The following is a 23,613-nucleotide window of genomic DNA, read 5'->3' as shown; positions in this document are numbered from 1 at the left end:
AGATTCGGTTGATTAAATGTTGGGATAAGCAGAGGGCAGTTTTTTACACAAATGTATTGAAGAAGTTGTGCACTGATCAATGAGGAAAAGGAGTGGCTTAACGGTCGGCTGTTGACCTGATTGGCGAGTAAACGAGTGCTGCCAGGAGATATATCAGATGTTAATAGGTTGCTTGGCAAGGAATCGAGTATCACTTTAACACGGCAAACACTTCTAGGAGATTATAATCGCGTGAACGGTGCCAAGTGAGTGTGTATGAAAGTGTCTAATTTCAATTTGCTAACGTTGTGAATTTTAAGCTGCGATACGATGTGCTTCATTGAATATGCAGAGCAATTCGAGTGGTAATGCCTTCTGGGAAGGAAATGGTTTATATGAGCAAATGGTGCCTCCCTTGGACACCAATCGCAGCTTGTACCTATCCAGCGGTAATGCTGAAGTGCTATTAGTGGCTGGTGAACAAGAATCCCTTACAGAGTCAAACACTAGTGGAGTAATTTACCGAACAACTTCATACTCATCCTATCTAACAACGACAGCAGTGTTAAGCAGCAATTCCAGCGAATCGTTGTACCATCAAACCACATTCCAACCGGAGATTTCGCAAAGTGTTCCCAACTACGACATCGATCAGCATACTTTTATTTATTATGCAGAACTGCTAAGTGTCATAAATTTCTACTACATTCCGGCGCTGGTACTATTCGGGAGCATAGGCAACGTTTTATCGGTGCTGGTGTTCTTCAAGACAAAGCTCAAAAAGTTGTCCTCTTCATATTACCTGGCTGCTCTCGGGCTCAGTGATACGTGCTACCTGTTCGGTCTGTTTGTGCCGTGGCTCAATCTAATTGACATCAAAATCTATACGTTGGACGTGTGCTGTCAGTTTTTTACGTTCTTCAGCAATCTGTGCAGCTTCCTGTCGGTGTGGTTTGTGGTGGCATTTACGGTCGAACGCTTCATTGCGGTGCTGTATCCGTTGAAGCGACAGACAATGTGCACCGTGCGGCGTGCCAAGATGGTGATAAGCGCACTGACGCTGATTGGAGTGTTTATCAGTCTGCCAGTGATTTTTTTCGCCTCCCCACAGTACTCGCCCGCCATGAACGAAACTATCTGTGATATGCCCGAGGAATATAAAGTAAGTGTTCGTCGGATTACGGCTGTGTTTTATCGCAGAACTTTTGACGGTATTTTTAGGATTCAGCAAAAAAAATAGTCTAGGGCGGTGGGTAATGATAATAAACCAGCTTCGGAATTCAGCCACGTGTATATTTTTAATTCGAGTAATTTGGCATCTGTCACAAAAGAAATAAAATTTCTCAGTGGATGATAATAAAAGACGATTATTTTACGGTTCTGTTTGTTTTGCACAAAGGTACTGACTGAGGAAAAATAACCCTTAATTTTATGTACAAAATTTGAATTTAATTTTTACTGTAATGAAATTCGTTGTACTCCATTTTATTTTATGGAACTCGTAGTCTTTCCTAACGAAACTAAAACGTTTGCAATTTTCACGGCCAAACATGGAAGCTTAAAAAAGCGGTAATTATAACTTTGTTCAATTTCTGGTGGTGCCATCATAAAGCCTCTTAATTTATCGCTTCCGTTTCGAGAGCATATGTTACGTTATTCTTAGAAAGGACGAATTTTTTATTCGAAAGTATGTGCACCGCATCGTTCGAAATAAGCCGCGAGACCAGAAAAGTTAGGCTTGTTGAAAGCCGTAGGCTGTAAAAACGTAGAAGTTTATAAAAATTTCTCTCATCCGCTTCCATAACACGAGTTTTACTGTTTTTTTTTAAATTTATTTTACAGTTGCTTTGCATACCCATAAACCGATGTCAATAGCGATAACCAGTAATCGTTTCACATTTTTTGTGGTGAATTTAGCGATATCAAAAGCACTAAATTGCCGAGCAGTGCACTATAGTCATTTCTTTCTGGCTACTGGCAAAATAAACGAATGCACTTTCGGTGCATTCGTTTGGTCATTGGAAAAATATCACGGAGGATTTTTTTCATTTTATCTTTATGTTTTCCTTCACTTAGTTAGCACTTTTTATTGTCATTAAAGACATGCGACACGATAATTATTCCTTTTTTTTTATTTAATTGTGTATGACTCTGTACACGGTCATGACGTAAACTCTTCTTTTTGAGAATGGACGAAGTGTCTGACGCGGAGAATGTTTAAATGGATGAACTGGAAAATTTTGACATATTCCAAAGATATATCGGGTTGTGCAATGGCAAATGGGGCTCGCACCCATACGCTTTCGGTTAGTACCCGAAGGTTTTACTAATTAAACTACTGCCGTCCCTTATATCAGGTAGCTTAAAGACTGTTTTAGTTAGTTTTAGTTCGCATAAAGTATGACATAGAAATAACGTACAAATAAGGGAATGATGTCATTTTGTAGGTTTTTAAATGAACTTTAAGGAAAAAAATCATGAAAATTATTCGTTAGCAGTTCGGATGAATTTTCAAACTTTTCGTGTGATACCGCCCATTATTTTCTGCACAGTACTGCTGATAATCGTATTTGCTATCCTGTTCAACCAATTTCCCATTTGAGCTGGTTTATTGATGGTTCTATCATAGTTCTTCAGTTTGCCTTTGATAGCCCAATATCTCTCGATGGGCCGAAAATGCGGATAATTTAGTGGATTGATAGTTTTTTCAATGAAATGTCCTTGTTGTCCTTATACCACTTGACGACATCCTGGCTGTAATGGCAGCTTGACAAGTCAGACCAGAACTTCACCGGACCTTTGTATGATCGAATGAACGGCAAAATTTTGTTCTGACGACACTCCTCCTTGTAAACTTTGCCATTCATTGTTGCCTCAGTAATGAAAACCTTTGTCTTCTGTCCACTTCTGTCCTTGCCAAATCATCAACTTACGGGCAAATTTATCTGCGTAAACAAATTTGATCCTACTTGCAACACCCCCTTTATGCTTGGAAAGGTAAAATTTGTTACCGGTTATTTGTCCGAAATCAATTTTTACGCCTGTTTCATCGTCCATTAAAATGCATCCTTTGTACTCCAACACTTGCTTGGACAGCTTCCTTGAACGGGTTTTAGCAACTACTCAACTAGGTTTTGTTTCAGCGTCCTGTAGCGGCGTTTGTTGACGCGACGCGGCGTTTGGACTCGAAACGAAAAACAGTAATTTGGGTTCTGTAAATCATTACCTCGAAATAAAGAGTAGTCTACAAAAGTTTGAGCCTCGCGCGCGGAATACAGGTATAAAGGACATTTTTACATTTTGATGAAAAATAATTCATATTGCATGCTTTGAGAGAAATCATAAATGATTAGTGGGTTATCCGGCAGACTGCTGGGCCAACTTGCAAACTTTTGTGGTAGACATCAAAAGCTTTTTTATTAGATCTCAAGTAAACTGTTTTTGAAGGAATTTATACCTGTTTATGAAATCAGTTCGTCTTTTTTGCATAACTGGTTCAAATTGTTATTATATCAATTATCTTATAGATAAACCGTCTTGCTCAAACCTTTGTGGGGGTATGAGGCGGGACCATCATCATCATCATCATCATCATCATCATCATCACCTCGAAACCTCGATAGAAACCAACCTTATTTTTATTTTTGTTACGTTATGCTGAAGTTACATTATATCGAAGCAAAACAGAAGGTTATTTATATTGCATCGAAATTGATTGCAAATGAAAGCGGAGCATCACGAATTGTTACCTTTCAAATTTTATGAGTATTGGACTGGTAATTTGAAAGATGTATTAAGAAATGCTTTTTTTTCATTAAAATATATTATTCAGTCATGATAATGTCCGGAAGCTTCATATAGACGTGTTTAAACATACTTTCACTAACAATTCAGATAGAATTACACATGTCCCAGATATTCAAAACGCCATATCTCTCAAACTACCAATATTGTTTTTCTAGTTAAGTGATTCTTATGTAAAATTTTCTGGCGAACATTTTAAGCATATTTATTTGAAAATTAAATTGGGGGTGTTTTGAGATATTCGCATTTTTCGTTTTAAATTGCAAAAAAATGTATGATGTTAACAAATTCTATAAAAACTGATAACATCATACGATTGCGCGGACAAAAACCCATAGAAAAAGCATATTGGCATGTCTTCCCATTAAACTGTTTCAGAGATATTTAAACCCGAAAAACGACTTTTTTTGAAAATCTGTAAAAAAGAAAGTATCGCCACTGCTAGGGGGATTGAACAATCTGCGCAAAACTTTGGGAAATTGGTTGTAGGGTCGGAATGAACAATTATGCCAACTTTGGTTGAAATCACTGATGGTCGAATTCAAACCTTGTGTACGTTTGAGATGGAATGACCCATATTCTTCTTGTTATGAGCAAAATGTCATAATTATTTAATGCATTATTGCTTTAAATTGTTGGGAAAATAGATTAGCATAAACCGACATCACAGAAACGAAGCAATCAGAATGTGAGGTGTACCGCTGTTGGCCCCATCTGGAATTGACAAAAGAGGGGGGGGGGGGGGGCTCCCTAAAAAGGGGTTACGTTATGCAGTGACTGTAAGAAAAGAGGGGGTTCCACCGAGGAGGGATATATGAAAGAAACCTTTGTTTCATTTCCGTTATGAAAATTTTAATAGATCAAACCAATTCATAATTAGCTACGTGACAGAGAGGGGAGCTAACCAGGAAGGAGCCGCCAAGGGGGGACACTGAACGTGACTATGAATGAATACTCCGCCATAACTCCGGAATGTCTGGACGGTTTTTCATCAAACGTCGTTTGTCAAACACATGCTTTTTTGACATAACAGAATCAGCGAAGCGGAAGATTGGCGGGGGATTTACAAAAGAGGGAGACGATCTCCTACAAGGGGGAGGAAGGCTCAAATGGGAAAAGGGGTGCATTTCTTTTGCATTTGAAACAATAACACTTGTACAAGTGGTTAGATTTCTGAAAGGGGGAATAGGGTGGTCATTAAGTCTTCCCCCAAGAACTTCTTTAATTACGCAAAACGGAAATTAAGGAGCAACAACTTGCCATCTACAATGCATCTCGACAGGCAAATAGGACTCTGTGCAATTTTTTTTGAAGAAGTATACACTACATTTGTAGAAACAGACCGCGACCTATTTCTCCTATTTTCCTGAACACTCAAAAAATACATCTATAGACCACATATCTGAACAAGAAATATACACTACACTAAAGAACTTGGATGCATCCAAAGGATCCGGACCAGACAAAATTGCTCCTGTATTATTGAAAATCCTGGCAGAAGAACTAACTGCTCCGCTACAAATAATTGTTCGCTGAAAACGGGAATTTTTCCAGAAGTCTGGAAATCTTGTTACTTGGTTGATGTTTTTGGAGCGTCTTAGTAGAATACGAATCCTGAAATTAAATAAAAAAGAAAACTTATCCAATTAAATTCTGATTTCGGCATGTTCTTTTTGAAATAATGTCTAAGGGTTCCTGTTCCTCGTTATTTAGACAAATTTGAATAATTTCAATCATTTACTTAGAAACATCTTGAAAAGAAGGTATTACAACATGAAAACACTAAAATTCAATGATTTTAAAAGTGAGCAAAAATTTGTGTTTCGATCCAATATTTTTGACAGAAAGCTCATCAGAAGGCTACAATTTTTCTTAAAAGCTCATCATATCTTTCATTTGCTATCAAAATTATTAAACTCGGTCGAGTGAATCAAACGTTATGATTTTTTTTAAAAAAGGTCTCATGGCAAGGATGATGATTTTTGGAACCATCCTAAGTCAGAAGGGGGATCCTTGAGCGCCACGCCAGTGCCAAATAAAAAATATAGGTCATAAATTTTCTAAAAACGAACAAACATGCAAAACTTGAGCAAAATCGGAGCACTTTTTGTCATGGAATTACTAAGTGGGTACCCCTGTACCCGGTTGATCAGATTGCGTTGATTTTTTGGTTGATCAATTGAGAGTTAAACCACAGAAAATAATTTGGCAGCAAGTATTTTATTTTCCTAATTGCCATTCGCATTCACAAAATAACCCTAGCCTAGAATGGAGTTGTTTTGAGAATAAAATGTGTTGAAATAAATTAAGGGCCGTATTATGTAAGTCATGTCTAGCAACTCGATTCGACTCAATCACTGTCGAGCGTCGAATGCGGGGAGACCGGAGAGCATAACGGCTCATTGTAGAGTGTACGAGCAAAGCAAAACAAGTTTAGGCGTCATTTTCTGACAGTGTCACTAGCAGTTTTAGCGGTCGAGTCAGTCGAGTTATTCAACAAAATTGTGTCGTGATTGCCTTATATGATACCAAAAGTAGAACAGTCGAGCAAAGTGACACACGACGGGATAATTGCCCAGTAGGGCCCTAAGTTTTGTAATTCGCCACGGCATACTCATGGTTCCAAAATGAATAGATTGATAGAACTAAATTTTGTCTGGAATTTTCAGTTCAGCAAGGGCCCAATTGTACACAACCGCTTTTCTAATTTGATCTTTTCCAAGAGCCCATAAGATGTGGCAATGGTTTTATCTGAAGCGCGTCCTTAGTAGTTTTTTGAGACAAAAATGATAGATCCAGTGGCACTAATTCTTATCAAATATTTAACCGTGCTAGATTTTTTTATATTCAGCCTAATTCATCTGCAGCTATTAGAGATGTTGGTTTCTCTCCTCGTATTTAGAAGCAATCTGTAATTACAGTTATGCTATTAACGAATGCATCTCTAAATCATTGTGGAGTGCGTTTCATCAAACCTTGCTTTTCTGGCCAAACGAATACGTTGTGTAGTACAATTCTTTCAACTCCGTTCCCAAATATCCAATTTTGCCACTCGTGACACTGGTCCCATCAGAAGCCAGCAGCGGAGTCATGTTCATTTTTAAACTTTTGCAGAGTCCTTGGGTGAGGTTTTCAAATTCTTTAATGGCCAGGTTGTGTTTGGCAACATGATAGAGTAAGGAGGGGTAAAAGTGCGATGAGGGTAAAAGTGCGATTCAATGATTTATCAGTGCAGATTCCGAGTAAATTGACTACGTTGGCATGAATGGGTGAGTACTTTGACAGCTTAAATCTATCATAAGCATTAGTTGCTTACGAAGCATAGTTGCTGAGTTATGGGTAAATGTTATTTTAGAACGGTTTTGATGTAATATTTTGTTGTGCGGCAAATACGATATCAACAGGAGGACATTACTTGTTGACAAATTGTAGCAGCGTTTTACATTACTCAGATATCTCTCTTGAAATTGCGATGAGAAGAATTTACGAAATATATTTCGCTTTTCCATAATTTAATAAAACCCCGTCAAACGCCTAGCGGGGCAAAAGTTCGATTTACTGACGGGGTAAAAGTTCGATTCATGGATCGAGAATCTAACTCATTTTACTGACGGGACGACGACACTACGCAAGTCCTTGCGACTTGTAAGTCACCGCGCGCGACGCTGTTCGTCTCTCAGCGTTTTAGCCGCGGTTCTCGACGGGGTTTTCGGGGAAAGGTTTCGTTGGTATCACAGAGCGACAAAATTCCAGTTTGTTTCAAACGAAATTTTTATAACAACCTAAAATATTTTTGTTTCAAAACCAAATTCTATTTGAATCAAGAAAATAACAGTTTTGAATTAAAAGTAAAGTATTTTCCAATTGAGTTTAACATCGATATAATAATGAATATTTCAATCATACATATCAGTTTGAAACAAAATGAAATTTCTGTTTGTGCGTAAAACAATCATAAATGTGGTTGAAACTACATTTTTAGTTTTGTTATAGAGTAAGGAGGGGTAAAAGTGCGATGTAATGATTTATCGGTGCCGAGTAAATTGACTATATTGGCATGGATGGGTGACTACTTTGACAGCTTGAATCTAACGTAAACTTTGGTTGCTTACGAAGCATAGTGGCTGAGTTATGTGCAAATGATGTTTTAGTGCGGTTTTGATGTAATTTTTCGTTATACCGGTAATACGATATCAACAGGAGGAAGTTACTTGTTAAAAATTTGTAGCAGTGTTTTACATCACTTGCATATCTGTTTTAAAAATACGGTGAAAAGAGTTTTCAAAATATATTTCGCTTTTCCATAAGTTAGTCAAACCCCGTCAAGCGCCTAGCGGGGTAAAAGTGCGATTCACGGACGGGGCAAAATTGCGATTCATGGACGAGGCAAAAATGTATAGCTAATTATATACAACTTTCGGCACTATATTACAGATACTGGAAATGGAAGATCTGCAGAAAACTGGAAAATAATGTTTTTCCGCTGATGAAACAAAAAACAAACGTTTGGGAAAGTTTCGATCTGACAGAAGCTGCAATACACCAGCGCAAAACAGGAAAGGTGTAAATTGAGAAAATTCCTTACCAAAACATACCGTAAATTGAAGATAATATGGTTTTGTTAGCTACTGCTGTGCTAATTTCATGGATTCTAGCTTCGCACTTTTGCCCCGCGGTATTCGTACCTTTGCCCCGCTAGTGGGGTAAAAGTGCGAATCGGCACGTGATCAGTAGAATGAAGAATTTATTTTCAATAACACTCTTATTCCAGATGATTTATAGTTGAATGTAAAGACATTGAGTAGCTGCATCACTATAAAATATATTTTGTTGTTTTCCTTCTTTATATTTCGCGAAAATTGATGACAACTTCAAACATCGCACTTATGCTCCGCCCTACTCTTTACTAGCAAAAATATATTTGTGGTAGACTCCAGTTCTGTAGAACGCATTGTCGAACATACTGGCAGTTTCAAATACTCCATGCCTGTTAATTTCAAAACTTGACCTGGGAATAAAAAAGGTTGAAGGCTGCTTCTGAGACACTACCACCTTGTTAACGAAGGACCGCGCAAAGTGGGTTTTTATATACGAGTAGTTAGTAGCTTGTTTGTTGAAATTATTTATATATAAGTATAAAAAATATGGAAATTTTACTCAAGAAAATTAATGAATTTATCTGCATTTCAAGCATGTCTTTAAATTTGAAGACAGATAATATAGAAGAATGCAGTTTTCTCTGTTAAAGTTTCCTGAACTTTATACTTTCAAATATTCTCTGTGGCAATAATGAGGTCGGAAATATGTATTTTTCTTTAGTTGTCCTGGCAAAAAAGTGCATTTGCAAACAACAAACTCAAGAACAATACTGCTGACCGGTTACCTTATAGAAACCAAAGATTGTTTTTCACTACCAATCCTTCCCTCAAGCTAGAGATTTTACCAATTTAATCCATTTTTTTAACAGCACGTCCTTGTAACAACACAATACGTTCTCTTTCCATTGCTCTGCTAATGAAAAGGCAATCATGAAAGTATACAGATATGTACATATAGAATCACATTCATCCGAACAATACAGCTGTAGCGCACTTCCCCGACACAGGTATCAAATTGGCCTAGGCAATACACCATCATATTATTTTTTATTTTTTTAAACAAAAATGCACTTAGTGACGAATGTCCTAGAACTAACCGTTTTTACAAAACTTTGAAAATTAGTTTGTTAAATTTTAACTTGATTAATTCCAAATGAAGTTCTCAAAGAAATTCGCTCAGACTAGTGACGGAATCTGTAGCCGCAAGGTTACCGAGTCTGCTTTGACAAGCGAATGGTCGTGGGTTCGAATCTTAGTAGAATCAGGCCATTCGATGTCAAAGTGATTTTAGCATGGGTTTATTCTCTGGCCCCTCATCGGAAGGGTGAGAATCATGCTGAGTTCTACATTATCCCGAAGACGCTTCTTATGGTTAGTATACTGGTATGAGGACCTAATGAGGTAATGGTTTTGAACCTCAGGAGGACTCACCAGTGCGAACTATAACGAGGCGAAACAGGTTTGGTATAGTAGGACATGCATCGAAACAAGGGCAAAACCCTCAAAACATAAGCACGCATAAAAAAAATATAAGCTTATCGTTTACTCAATAACGAACGATAAAGCACAGAAATGCAGTGCAGAATACAGCATATCCCGGGCAACATTACATTAGATCAATAATGTTGTGATCAAAGTGATAAGCCCATACAAAAAAAAGTGACGGAATTCTTTACATGCTTTAGAATGTATTGCAGTAAAGAATAAAAATAACTGAAAAACAGTGTAAAAAACCTGGCAAGTCAGAGAACGATGCTACTCATTAATAATCGTTTAAACGCCAATTTTTAACTGACACGCCACATATTAGTTGAACGATAATTATACTTCAAATCAATTTTTTTTGTGCGTTGTGCGTTTAATTACAAATATTTTATGTTTTGAGTTCGTTCCTTAAGCGAATTAACGCATATCATTCGTCAACTGGTGTGCAGTTTCCGTCCAGTTACTTGGTATGTATCGTGTTACATGTTACGCAAAAATCTTCAAAATGGGATATCACCGCCAATTACCAAACATTAAAACCTTTGCTAAGTATATTTTTGGCCTAATGACACATTCCACCGTTACGGAACACAATTCGCACCCATTGTTATCGTGTGAATCTCTTCCTGTTTCACAAATTTTTTGGCAAATACCTTGTAAAATAGTTGTTTAAAGAGTACTTCATTTTTCACTAGAATGCCAGGGATTTGATTAAACAGGAACCGATCTGCATAGTTGAGATAGTGTCCCGTAACGCTGGAATATGTCTAATATCAAAAACTTTTCAGTTTGCCTGTATCTATATATTTTTCGCATTAAGCATTTATTCTTTCCCTAACAGAAAAAGTAAGCCGACTGCTATACGTCGTTTAAAAAAGTAAAAAACAAACAATTCAAAATCAGTGGGGTTGTGTACAAGACACGGCCGGTTAGTTGACGTAGCACAAACTTAAGGACCAAAAAGAATGCGGCGTCAACCCGTCCGTCAGCGTTATTCTGACAGTTTTCCTATGGGCTTACTGTCAAATTAACGCTGACGGATGCGTTGACGCAGCATTCTGTTTGGTCCTTTAGTCTGTTTTTTGCATCATTATGAATATCTGACCTAATTCTTGTGAGTTAATTTAGGGGCCCTTAAAAGGACCGTTTAACGTTAATGTTTGCGATTTTCCATTCAGCAGCGGTAGACGCCCAGGAGGTTTATAATTTTACTGATATTTGTAGATGTAATAAAGGATATTTTATACTTATTTGTCACCTGATAGAACCCAAATATTCTATCCGTCAGTCGATTTGAAAATGAATTTTGGGTGATTTGAAGGGCATATTTAATGATGATATATAAATCTATTCTAGTTTGAGGTAAAACACGTAATCAGGCCTAATATTATTTCTTGAACCATATGCAGTTCAAAAACAGCTCGGACACTGCCAAACTTTATATTATTTTTTGCCATTGCGTGAATATTATAACGAATCCAAATATCAAATTTTTGTTTATAACAGTAGTATTTCCGGTAGACGGAGAGAACGGCAGACAAGACGTGTAGGGGAAAGAGTGGAAAATTAGTTAAGTTTGTAGCTTCCTAAGTTTGTGTAATTATCCTTTTTACCCAAGCTAAGGGATCCGCGGATCGAACCAAGGCATAATGAGAGCCTATTATAGCCGAAGACGAGATTTGCAGATTATTGGTAATTGGGTTACTTAGTGTGCTGTGGTTTTTTGGAATGACACCCTAAAAAAAGCAAAGCAAAGCCTAGGTGCTACATTCCGTTATCGAAACTTGACCTTCTGTTTTTATACGACAGACTTTGCAGCCAGCTGTTAGAGTTCAGGACAATTGCAGAGCCAGTTGCTACGATCCTATTGACTCTAATAGCCTCTCCCAGTCAGGATTCGAACATACGACGACTGGCTTATTAGGCTAGCATCATACCTCGAAGCCAACTGGGACGCTGGAATGACACCCTACCTTGCCTAAAAACGTAGTTCTATGCCAGAAACTTGATACAAACAGTCTTTGGTGCCATAAAATCTTGTTTTTCTAACTTTATGTTCCTTTTTATCGAAAACTAAATAAAATAATGAAAATAAAATAATCTTCGAGCTTTGTAAATAGTAAAACGCAGCTCGAGAAAAAACTGCAATATCTCAACGTTATGATAAAAGTATACAACTTTGGTCCTAGATCCAATGAAGCAAGAAGGAATTTAAAAGAGAAAGAAGCATTACGGTGTTGAAAATAGATGACCGTAACTGAACAAAATTGTGGTTTACGACTGACTTATCAAATGACACGTTGCCGGTCGGTGGCGCGAGCTTTACTGCTAGTCCAGATATCAGTTAGTCTCCGTCTACTTCAATGGTGAATCTACTGTGCCGGCTCGTTCTTCCGCTTCTGTGCCCGGCTGCGATTTGTTCCACATTGCGCTGAGCCACAGCTGTCAACAGATAAGTTTTCACCCATTAAATATCGCCTTCTTCCGGGCTATTTTCTCCGTTTGCCATGTGCTTGCTGCATTGCCTCCGTATGCTCAATCGATATCTCCTATGTTCCAGGAACATCCAGACGGTTTTGTTATAGACCGGTTCGATACGTGATACGAACATTATGGACCAGTCACAAATGGACCTTTTAGGAGAAAAAAAAACTTCACTAACGACTGACTGTCGAAAGGATGAGATAAGCAGCTTGAGCATTAAATTGTTAAATGTGCTTCTTTGAGACAGGCTGATGATAACCTAATTACGAATCACGACGTCAGTTGCCAAATGAAGAACAATTTAATCATCAGCAATTCGAAACAGCTTTGTACGTGGGAGAGCTAGGAGTTTTTGGGAACCATGGCTTTCATCAAAATGTGATCTTCTGATATCAATCAATTTTAGAATGCTGGCTAAACTGTATCGTCTTAAAAGCATGGTATCTAAACAAGTTTTGTGTATCAAAAGTTAGTGACTGACTAAAGCTGACTCCTAAAGCGATAGGATTTTTCTTTTAAAATCTAACCTGGAGGCACTACTTTAGGTTTATTAATATTGGTTTTGGTACAAAAGAGCAACACAGTTGACGGCGGCTTAAAAATGATGGATGATGGATGATGTATGGAAATGACAATTTTAATTTTCTGTGAATCGCTAAGCCATTTTCAACCAGTACTTGGTTGGTTTTCTTGGCTAGAGGAATTATTAATGGATGCTTTCCGGAGAATTTTGCTTGTACTCATGTTATCACTTGTCGTTAGAACTAGCTATAACCATGGTGTTCTTTAGGCATCGTAATTTTTAAATCATAAAGCCTTTCTCCTTTAATCCTGAGCCTATTCTTGGTCTATAACTCTGGTTTCGAAGCATAACTCGTAGCGGCTTTTAACTCTGCGGGTTTCCAGTCTAGGGCAGATTATCTGACCATCGAAGAGGTTTTCTGTACAGAGCAAGGCTTATGAAATCCTCGCCTACCACACATTCATGCTCCCGAAGATTTATTTCATCCCCAAAAGCCCATTCTCACACAAGCCGTATCTGCTTATGAATTTACAGGATCAGATGACAGTGTTCAACTATCTGGATACGATTCTTGTGTTCGTGGTTCCATTTACCGCGATTGTGGTGCTGAACACTTTCACCGCCCTCACTGTGTGGAAGTTTGCCGGCGTGCGGCGTACAATGACAATGCCCAGAAGGTAGGATGTACCTAAATACAGAAAAGTTAAATTTATTACGCATCACCATTCATTACTTTGGGCTGTCCCGTGCTGGGCTGTGCTTTGAAAGGATATATTCTCATCTATCTTCTCTCTTCCTTTATTTTCCTGCCGCTTGTACCAGCTACGGCAACAACATTCGCGAATCTCGGCGCCACCATCATCAGCTCAACTCCTCCTACAGCAGTCAGTTGTGTATGAATGGCAGCAATCCCGTTCAGCAAGTACATCACTACAGTGAGTAATCGTGTTATAGCGAAACAATCCTTCTGTTTAGTATGCTGTTTGTTTGGTATGCTGGTTATTTCGAGGGGTGAAATCGTTTGATGTTATAATGCTTGACTAGATATATGGCTTACCACTATACCTATACTTCATTAGAAATTTGCTATGTCTATTCCCAGGTAGAGGACGCGTGGCAAACTCACAAATTAAGGTCACCAAGATGCTGCTCATCGTGTCCACGGTGTTCGTTTGCCTCAACCTGCCCAGCTACGCGGTTAGAGTGAAAATATTTCTGGGGGTAAGTTTATTGAAGTGTTGTCATACTAGTTGTTAAAGAAACTAGTTGGTAAACTAAAAAATTAAAAAAAAAACTTAAATAAACATCAAGCAAATAATAATGCAAAATAGAGTGAAAAAGATTAAAAATAATATAAAATAACACAAAATTACTCGACTGTTGAAAAGAGATCAGAGAAAAATAAACTTAAATGAAAAGTAAAATTTTCATAAATACCACAAAAATTAACTTAAAAAATAATTTATAATTACCACAAAAAATTAGTGATCTTGGGTTTCCAAACATTGTTTTCATTCATAAAATCATAAGTCCATAAATTAAACACTTATGCATAATTTTGAAAATGGCATAACGTTTCAGTCCAAAACTTTACGAGAATTTTCAGGGTATAAAATTAGGAAGGTAACTGAAAATAAGCGTCAAACATAGCTATGGTCATCCCAAGTCCCTACCTAGTGCCTCCACGTGGCCATACCCGGTAATCCTCCAAAATGAGTAGCTAAGCTAGGAGGTGCGATACCGAGGTAATTGATTCTTAATTTCATCCATAAATCCATCATATATTATACATGCATGTCAAAAATCTACGGTCTACAGTCACTTCCTGGTTCTTTGCTGAAATTAGTTTTGACTACCATGTCATCGGGCATTCTGGTACAATTTTTCATGAATCGTGCAAAATGTTTAGAAAGTAATTGGGAATGTGTTCACGTGACTGACAGGAATAGATTAAGTGAGTTGGTGGAATATTTCTGGCCTTCTTAGAAGTACCATTAAAAGATGGTAGATGGATTTTTTACAGGCAGTTAACGTAGCTCGAGAAAAAAATGAGTCTTAAAGTTAACTACACTGAAGTCGCTTTTTACGCGTTTTTTTTACGTACGAATTTCGGAATTTACGCGTTTTTTACGCGAATTTCGGAATTTACGCGGCTTTTTTTACGCGAATTTCGGAATTTACGCAGTTTTTTATGCGAATTTCGGCGGTTTTTTACGCGATTTTTGGAATTCACGCGGTTTTTTTACGCGATTTTCGGAATTTACACTCAAGTACTTTTTTACACGGTTTGTTTTTCGATTATTAAGAACAGGGCAACTTAGGGACCATTCATTTATTTCTCAATACATTTGGGACAGGCCCGACATTCGTCACGTAGTTTGTAAATGGTCCCTCAGGTGTACCGTTCTTGAGTAATCGAAAAAAATAAACCGTGTAAAAAAAACTACAAGGTATACAGCCTTAAGGGTTGTACGAAAGGGTGACGTAGGACTATATCAGATCATCAGATCAAAGACTAATGTAAACTGCATTTCTGGCATATGTATGTTTATGAGAATCTATGAGTGCCATTGTTTAAGAGAATGTTTAAAAGAGAAGAGCGCAAAATTCAGATTCAATTCTTCATGGAATGCAAGATGGCTTTGAAATACGTGGACGGGGTTCATAAGTACAACGCCAGCAACTATTGAGACATAGAGATTTCTTTTAAAAATCATTTGTGTGCATCATAAACGTTGAAATGGTAACGAATGACCAATTTCTGTTTTATTTGTAAGAGAGTCCTTATACTCCTACCACAGGGGTGAGGGGTCTCTAACCATCATAAAAAAATAAATTCGAAATAAATTCATGCCTCCACGAACCCCCACATGCCAAATTTAGTTCAATTTGTTTGATTAGTTCTCGAGTTATGAAGAAATTTGTATTTCATTTGTATGGGTGCTCCCCCCTTCTTAGAAGAAGAAAGGGTCTCAGTACACCATAGAAAAACATCTTACCTCTAAAGACCTCCACATGCCAATTTTGGTTCTTTTTGCTTGATTAGCTCTCTAGTTATGAGGAAATTTGTATATTATTTGTATGGGAGCCCCCTCCTAAATGAGGTCTCAATTCATCATAAAAATTTCTTGCCTTCTATAGCCCCCACATGACTAATTTGGTTCCATTTGCTTGATTAGTTCTAGACTTATGAGGAAATTTGTATGGGAGCCCCCCCCCCTCTCCTTAGAAGGGGAAGGGGTCTTGGTACACCATAAAATAATTCTTATCTCTAAAAATCCGCCCATGTCAAGTTTGGTTCCGTTTGCTTGATTAGTACTCGAGTTATGAGGAAATATGTATATTATTTGTATGGGAGCCCCCCCTTCTAAAGAGGAGAGGGGTCTCAATTTACCATAGAAAAAATTCTTGCCTTCTGAAACCCCTACATTCCAAATTTGGTTTCATTTGCTTGATTAGTTCTAGAGTTATGAGGAAATTTGTATTTCATTTGTATGGGAGCCCCCCCCCCCTCTTAGAAGGGGAAAAGGTCTCAGTACACAGTACATTCATGTGCATTATTTAAACTTATTAAGGACAAATTTCTACTGTATAGGTGCTTGATGAGCTAAAACGAAACAAATAATAAAATTAACATATTAGGTTTACCCGACAACTAGGCTGTACGGCTCAACCGTCTGCCCATAATCACAGCTTTAAGATCAGGCATCCGGGAACCACGTAGCATCGGACCTCCTAGCTTAGCTACTCAGTAGAGTATTACCGGGTATGGTCGCGTGGAGGCGCTAGAGAGGAACTTCGGCTGGCGAAAGCTATGTTGGACGCTTTCTCGTTTACGTACCCCATTTCATACCCAGCAGTGGAAGATACAGCCTGTATATGAATATTACATATACACTGGCGCCACGTAGTGAGACAATTCCGCATTATTTGCCATACCACCCTAAAGCTGGTGGTCATTGGAATAACCTTCCCGAAGACCGCAACTTTCTAGATAATAAGCAGCGTAAGATACAGCCTGTATATGAATATTACATGTACACTAGCGCCACGCAGTGAGACAATTTTGCGCTATTTTGCATACCACCTTGAAGCTGGCAGTCATTTGAATAATCTTCCCGAGGACTGCAACTTGCTAGACGGCCAGCAGCGCAAGATACTGCCATTTACCAATCCCTTGGATATAGACCACTATGTTGCGGAACGTGTTGGAGATTTCGGTGAAAATATATATGAAACCGTAGTGGTCTATGTACATTGGTGTGAATAAATCGTATATTTTGACAAAAGTTGGGATTTTTATGTATTCTCATGTTGAATCACTTTATACACTACACATTAGAACACTTGGTTTGGAGAAAATAATTGTATCGAATTTATTAAAGACTTTTTTAGACAATTGCGTCTCCTGTAAAATTAACTAAATGGTCAATAGACCACTATAATTCGGAGCGGCTCATATGAGGCACTAATTGTGTACAGGAACCGAACGATAAACGTGTTGCAAGTAACCCCGGTTTTGCAAGTATCTCCGGATGATGGTACTCATAGCGTGCGCTTATTTAAACATCAGGTATCATTACGATTTGAAATTATATTGTAATATATAAATATAGCATGCGGTTATAAATGGAGATCCCGCATAAAAAATTTGCGTACAAAATAGTCAACAGAGAGCGCTTGAGTATATACATCGAATGATGCGCACTTGTTTAATATGGTCCGAGGCACTGAGGCTTTAACTAGGTTACTAATATCTGTACATTATTGTATCGCGAATTAATACCCCTTGTTTCGTGCCCACAACAAATCTTGTCCTGGATGACCGAGTATTCATGAGGTACTCGCACCAGCTGTAGTGGCACATATAATAATTTCAGCTTTATACAAAGTACGGAACGAGCTGCGATTCTTACCACGAAAATATGTCGTCTTTTTAAGGACCTGATTTTGGTTATAGACAAAAAAGTAAAAAAAAAAGCCTTGGATTACGTATTTCAGGCTTGATCCTTCTTCATCGACAAACTTCGCAGCCGGATATTAGAGTAAATGGCAATTACGGGGCTAATGCAACGATTCTACTGACTCTAGCTGCATCCCCTAGTCGTGATTAGAACAGCATTGTTAGATCAGCATCTTACCCCGAAGCTAATTGGGTGGCTGGTAGATGAGAAATAGAGCATCAGATTTCAGATTGCAACTCCTAACGTAACGTTGAAAAGTGATGTTTAGCAAACAGAACCATCAGTCCACTTCACTTACGTCGTCAGTCACAGACGATGAAGCTAAATAATAGTACAGAGTAAATTATTTGCTAAACACTTCAAAGCAAATATACAAGCAATTTGCAGCTTCGCTGAAAGTTTTCACTTTCCTTTCAAAGCTCAGCCCCAAGCCAAAGTCCATTTCCCAGCGTGCTGGGATGCTACAGCCTTTTGGTTCACCGACAGGACTTCCCGTGGTTAGCTCTATACGTTTCAAAGCAGGACATCTTTGCTGGCTGTTTATACTAACGCTAAGCAGCAAATGAATAATAATACACATCATATTTCCCAGAGCAGTAGCTTGACTTGGTAGTGTCAAGTGAAGCTCTTCATTTTCTAGGACGTTGCCTTGCTATTATACAGCAAACAATGTGTGACTCTAATGTCACTGTAAATTGGCTTCCTGTAGGCAGTCTTTGACACTTTCATCCGGTTTAATAGTAATTCGCTTGGGTGGTTTCATAAAACTTTACACTTCCCTATGCTTATTTTATAAAGAGTAAAACTTTCATCATGCGTGATTTTTTCCAGTTCCGATGGTTGATTCCGTAGAAATGATTTACTGATGGTATGGTCTTAACATGACATGAGTTTATAACCGCAAATAGAAATGATATGTTTGATTTAGTCAGTACTAACCAAATGTGTAATAGAGTATTCCGGTATACATTCGAAAGACTAGCCGCGTATTATCTCATGTGACTTCATCATATATAAATACCTGGATATATTCCCAACTATTCATATTCTTACAATATTTTCCTTTTGAGTGACTATTAGGGCGTCTTCTACGGTGGTCTATTTTTAGATCAGCTATAGCAATTCTGAACTGAACCAGCAAAATTGAAAATAGAGTTGATAAAATAGTTTAACGCAGATCGACTCGCCTCCAGCGGTGATGTAAATATTTTCACTAGCGAAACCGACAATATAAAATGTAAATACCAAGCACAGGTACCTAGTTCGATGTTCGCTCTTTCGTCTATTTTTGTTATGTACAATGTGAAATGCGTATCCAACGCTATCGGTAATTGAAACTAGTTTAGTTTACAATGGATCACAAACGGCTAAAATATACAAGGCTTGCTAATCCGCGACTGTCTACAGCAGTCCCCCGAATAAGGCATTTCCAAATACAAACGTTTCCAATAAGAACGGTCTCGAGAGATTTTATTAAAGCGGGGAATCGACTTAAAGGGGCATAGTACCTTTTATACCATATTTTTGCCTCATATGTTTTTTTTCGATAGCACCAAAGACGAATCGATTCGTTTTTTGCATTCTAAACTTTGTACGTTAGACTTGTGTTGATAACTTTGTTTTCACATGGGAACTGATGACTAGTTTTCATATTTAAACGCTCATCGGCTAGTTAATAATACACCCCATTGTGCGGCGACTGATGCTTTCGCGATATTTTATTTTATTAGCATAAATTTCTAGCTGATACCCACAGCGTCCGTCAGTCTAACATTTTTTGTTAATTTTTCTGTCACAGACTTCGATTTCGTGGTCCAAAGTAACTTTGTGTTTTTTTAGCATTTTAGTAGACTTTATAAACAATGAAAATGAAACTTTTTCTCATAATTCTTCAAGTTTAATTTCTCTGAATAGTCTTCCTCGGATAGCATGAAAAAATTGCACAAAAACAGGGTATTTTACCTGCATTGCGACGATTTTGTCTATTTTCCACTATCTTACCTTCTTCAATGTGATACGTGTGCCTTTCACTGTGACGTAGAATTGTTGAGCGGCTTATTTTCATGTTTACATGTTTAAAATCATGGAAGGCGTTGCCGGCCAATAGGTACTCGTATGTAGCGATATCTTTTTCCAGTTCCATGTATTGCTCGCTGTGTTCCTGCATGCGTTTTTGTGTAATGAGATACGTAGTTCTCCAGTAAAGGAACTGCTTTTAATAACTGCAGAATAATTGTCCGCATTATATTGTCTTACTGGTTTCTCACACTGTTTGAGATTGATTCCACTTCTTAATCCTGGCTGCTCTAGTGGCTCATCGAAACTTGTTTTCTTCCTATCCGCAAGCTCCACTTCAACATGTTTTTCTTGTAGTCTCCACAGATATAAGCTTTAATAAAATTTCAAAAATACGCAGTCCAGTTAGTTTTACTATTATGACAGTTTCTTACTTGATCGTTTAGTGCCACTTCATACGATTTACTATTTCACTTCGTGTTTGTGACCTAGCTGTTTCGTGTTGAATGTATTTTCTGCTATTATTCATTTTTATTGTATCGGCAACGGCCATCAATCCAGAATAGCTTTTCAACATGACCGAAACGCATTCGCTAACCAGACGAATGTGGTCGATCGGGACTTTGTTTTGTTTTTTGTTGTTTTTCCAAAGCGTCAATTTTCGCAATGCACACTTCGCTCAACGAAGCATTGGCTGACAACCAGTGGTTAAAATTATCAGTTGATACTCATAGAATTGAATATCAACTCGCTCCCTATATAGCTGATATTTATCAGCATGAAAATCAATTTCAATATCCAGTCACGATACTATTGGAACAGATAATCATTGTTCCATCTCTAAAACTGAATATCAAATATCAGTATCAACGAATTCGAAAAGAAAAATGATACCCAGTATCAAAAATGTGGTGTTGATATTTTCACTAAGCGTTGTTTTCACCATAAACGTTTGATTTCAACGCAAACCGCACAAACAATTATCTCAACTTTAAAGTAAATTGTCATCACAAAGCCTACTGCAATCTGTTGCGTCCCAGTTCACTATAATATAAATTTTCAGTGCAAGGCGTTGAAACTGATATTCATATTCACTGCCGCGGAACTGAAAATGATATTCAGCTCTGACTTTTTTTGTAACGTATTATAAATTTTTCGAAACGAATATACAGCAACATCGAAACTCAGCGGCTTGGTTTATCAATGAATTTTTATTCCAGTGATATTCATATTCTTTCTGGAAAAAAGAGTTTTGATATTGCATTGATTCAAAATCAATCATTTTGAGTTTCGATAAAGTGATTTTTTCCGGCACTACTGACAACTCCTCCATGTTTAAGATTTGTATAATTCACGAATTGACCATTCCAGTTGCCTTAAATGCTACTGAAATGCTATTTTGGCAAAATATGCGGCTACTTTACTGCTAGCCCTCTTATAGTGCTGACAATGCTTATTTACAGCTAGTTACCGACAAGAAGAATTTAAATAGAATTGTGGATGCCAATTTACAACAGTTATACAGTCAAAAAGCTGATAAACAACAACCTGCAGTATAAAACGCCAGGGATGCTAATAAACGACTGATTTAATGCTTATTTTAATGCTTATTGGTTACTTGGGTGGGCTACCTAGAATTTCATTTATCCCAAGGAATACACGATCATGATTTGTTTACTTTTAAATTTTCGTAACACGAGTTTATCCTCTCTTTGTGTGAGAGGATAAAGCTGTATCAGCCGTCTTTCAGAGACGAAAATGCACAGGTTACCATTGAATTTACCAAACAACCAGCCAACAAGAGAGTGAAATAAAACAACCGAGTTTATGTATTTGAGTATCACCATGGTATCCTGTTATATACCTATTATTGCATTACATTTTCGCACCAAGTCTACCTGCGACATTTATTTATCATGCCTTCAGTGAGAGAGGATAAATGTTTTTCAGGGAAAAATGAAACGAAATATTATCAACTCTCTTTCTTTAGCGGAAAAATGTTTTTCTTCCGCTTTATACGAACAGATAACTTCAAAATCTAGTTGTCATGTGAGAAGAATGGGTGAGAGAAATACGTTTATCCTACATATGAGTGAAAATTTTAATCTCTGATACAGACAAACCTACGCATTAATTCCATCGTCCATGCAAAAGCCACTCAAAAAAAAAACCAAAGCCCAGGTGCTACATTCCGTTATCAAAGCTTGAGCTTGTTTTTATACGACAGATTTCGCAGTCAGCTGTTAGAGTACAGGACAATTACGGGGCTAGTGCTACGATCCTATTGACTCTAACTAATCCTAATCCTATCGATTAGAACATAAGACTGACTTGCTATCCGAGCAGGAGCGAAGAGCAAAATAATATCAAAATGTGTTATTGGAAATCGAATAACTCATATCAAAATTTGGTCTTGTTTTGGCTGACATAGTTGGTAAAATAACAAAAAATAATATCAAAATTTTACTCCTTTAAGGCCAAAAGAATAAATACTTGTGTTATTTGAATAACAAAGCAGAGTTCAGAACAACATATTTTAGTATTATTAAGGTATTGAATAACAAATGCAGTAGTATATGAGCTATTAAAAAATCATTTTATAAAATATTTTAATCTAAAATCTCTTTAATAAGATATGTTTAATAATTTTATAAGATATGATAACAAAATAAGTTATTAAACTCATCTTACAACCACTGTTTTAAATATCTACTCAATAACAAAATGTGTTATCAATGTATCTCAGTATCTATTCAATAACAAAATATACCATTATAACACAGTTTGATATTGTTTTTATATTATTTTGCTCTTCGCTCTTGCTCGGGTAGTCCAGCATCGTACTTCGAGGCCATCTTACACTCACACAAAGCACACTTCTTGCTTCCATTGCTCCTAACGTTTGTATACTCCAAAGTCAGAAAAAAAGTAACCAGTCATCACGTCACGATTGTTTGTTTCAAGTGAACCTAGACGAAGTTAATGTCCTGTATGTAAACCGCATGAAACGACTGCACAGCTACCCCATCTTCTCGATCAATTGTAGTGATCGGTCACTAACATCTATTCAAAACTTAAGTTTCGTACTAAAATGTAGGTAACAGAATGTTGTAATATTGTGTATTTTAACACAGTTATTCTGGAAATAAGCTACCCGGCTATTTTCTTATTGTTGAATTACAGTCAAATTTCGTTAATTGCGCTAAGCTTATTGCCGATTTCCACAAAAACCTTAATTAATTAAGCTGAGCTGTTTTCACTAACAGTTCAAGTGTTGTTCATGTCATTTTTTGGCTTAATCAGATCAGCCCGACTAACGAAAGCTTTTCTCAAAATCGACGATAAGCCTAGTGCAATTAACGAAATTTGCCTGTAGTTGTAGGCTCGATCTCTTTTCACCAATCGATTGGAAATGAAATCTAAATCAAAAAATATTAATGAAATGTAGTTTTGAGACAACATATGAATATCAGATTTTAGAAAACTAGAAAAATTTCCCCGTCAAATGCATTCGATTGCAACTAAAAATGTCCTATTTTGTAGTTGTTTTGGTCGTCTGAATTTCGCCAAAATTTTGCCTTTCTCGATCATTTTGTCTAACCACTGTAAATACCTTTTAATAAGATCATGCTATTGCACCAATCATACCCCTTCAATCATACACACAAGTGACTAAAATGACGATTTGTTAAACAGTAAGCTGATTTATTTATTTTTTGAATCATAGAAATAATAATAGAGTAAGAGGAAAAACGGGAGA

At 37.3% G+C, this 23,613-nt stretch overlaps 1 protein-coding gene across 1 annotated transcript in view; it reads left to right on the top strand.

Moving 5' to 3' along the window:
* The first annotated feature begins 325 nt into the window (after positions 1-325).
* Positions 326-23,613, top strand: part of LOC128735742 (growth hormone secretagogue receptor type 1-like) — a 61,952-nt gene continuing 38,664 nt past the window's right edge. Inside the window, exons 1-4 of the mRNA XM_053830231.1 lie at positions 326-1,141; positions 13,408-13,550; positions 13,696-13,808; positions 13,976-14,094. Coding sequence (XP_053686206.1) covers positions 326-1,141; positions 13,408-13,550; positions 13,696-13,808; positions 13,976-14,094 — 1,191 coding nt within the window. The remainder of the gene's footprint in view (positions 1,142-13,407; positions 13,551-13,695; positions 13,809-13,975; positions 14,095-23,613) is intronic.

The sequence above is a fragment of the Sabethes cyaneus genome, chromosome 2 (assembly GCF_943734655.1).
Source record: "Sabethes cyaneus chromosome 2, idSabCyanKW18_F2, whole genome shotgun sequence".
NCBI classification, from domain to species: Eukaryota; Metazoa; Arthropoda; class Insecta; order Diptera; family Culicidae; genus Sabethes; species Sabethes cyaneus.
This window is presented reverse-complemented; position numbering and strand designations above follow the sequence as displayed.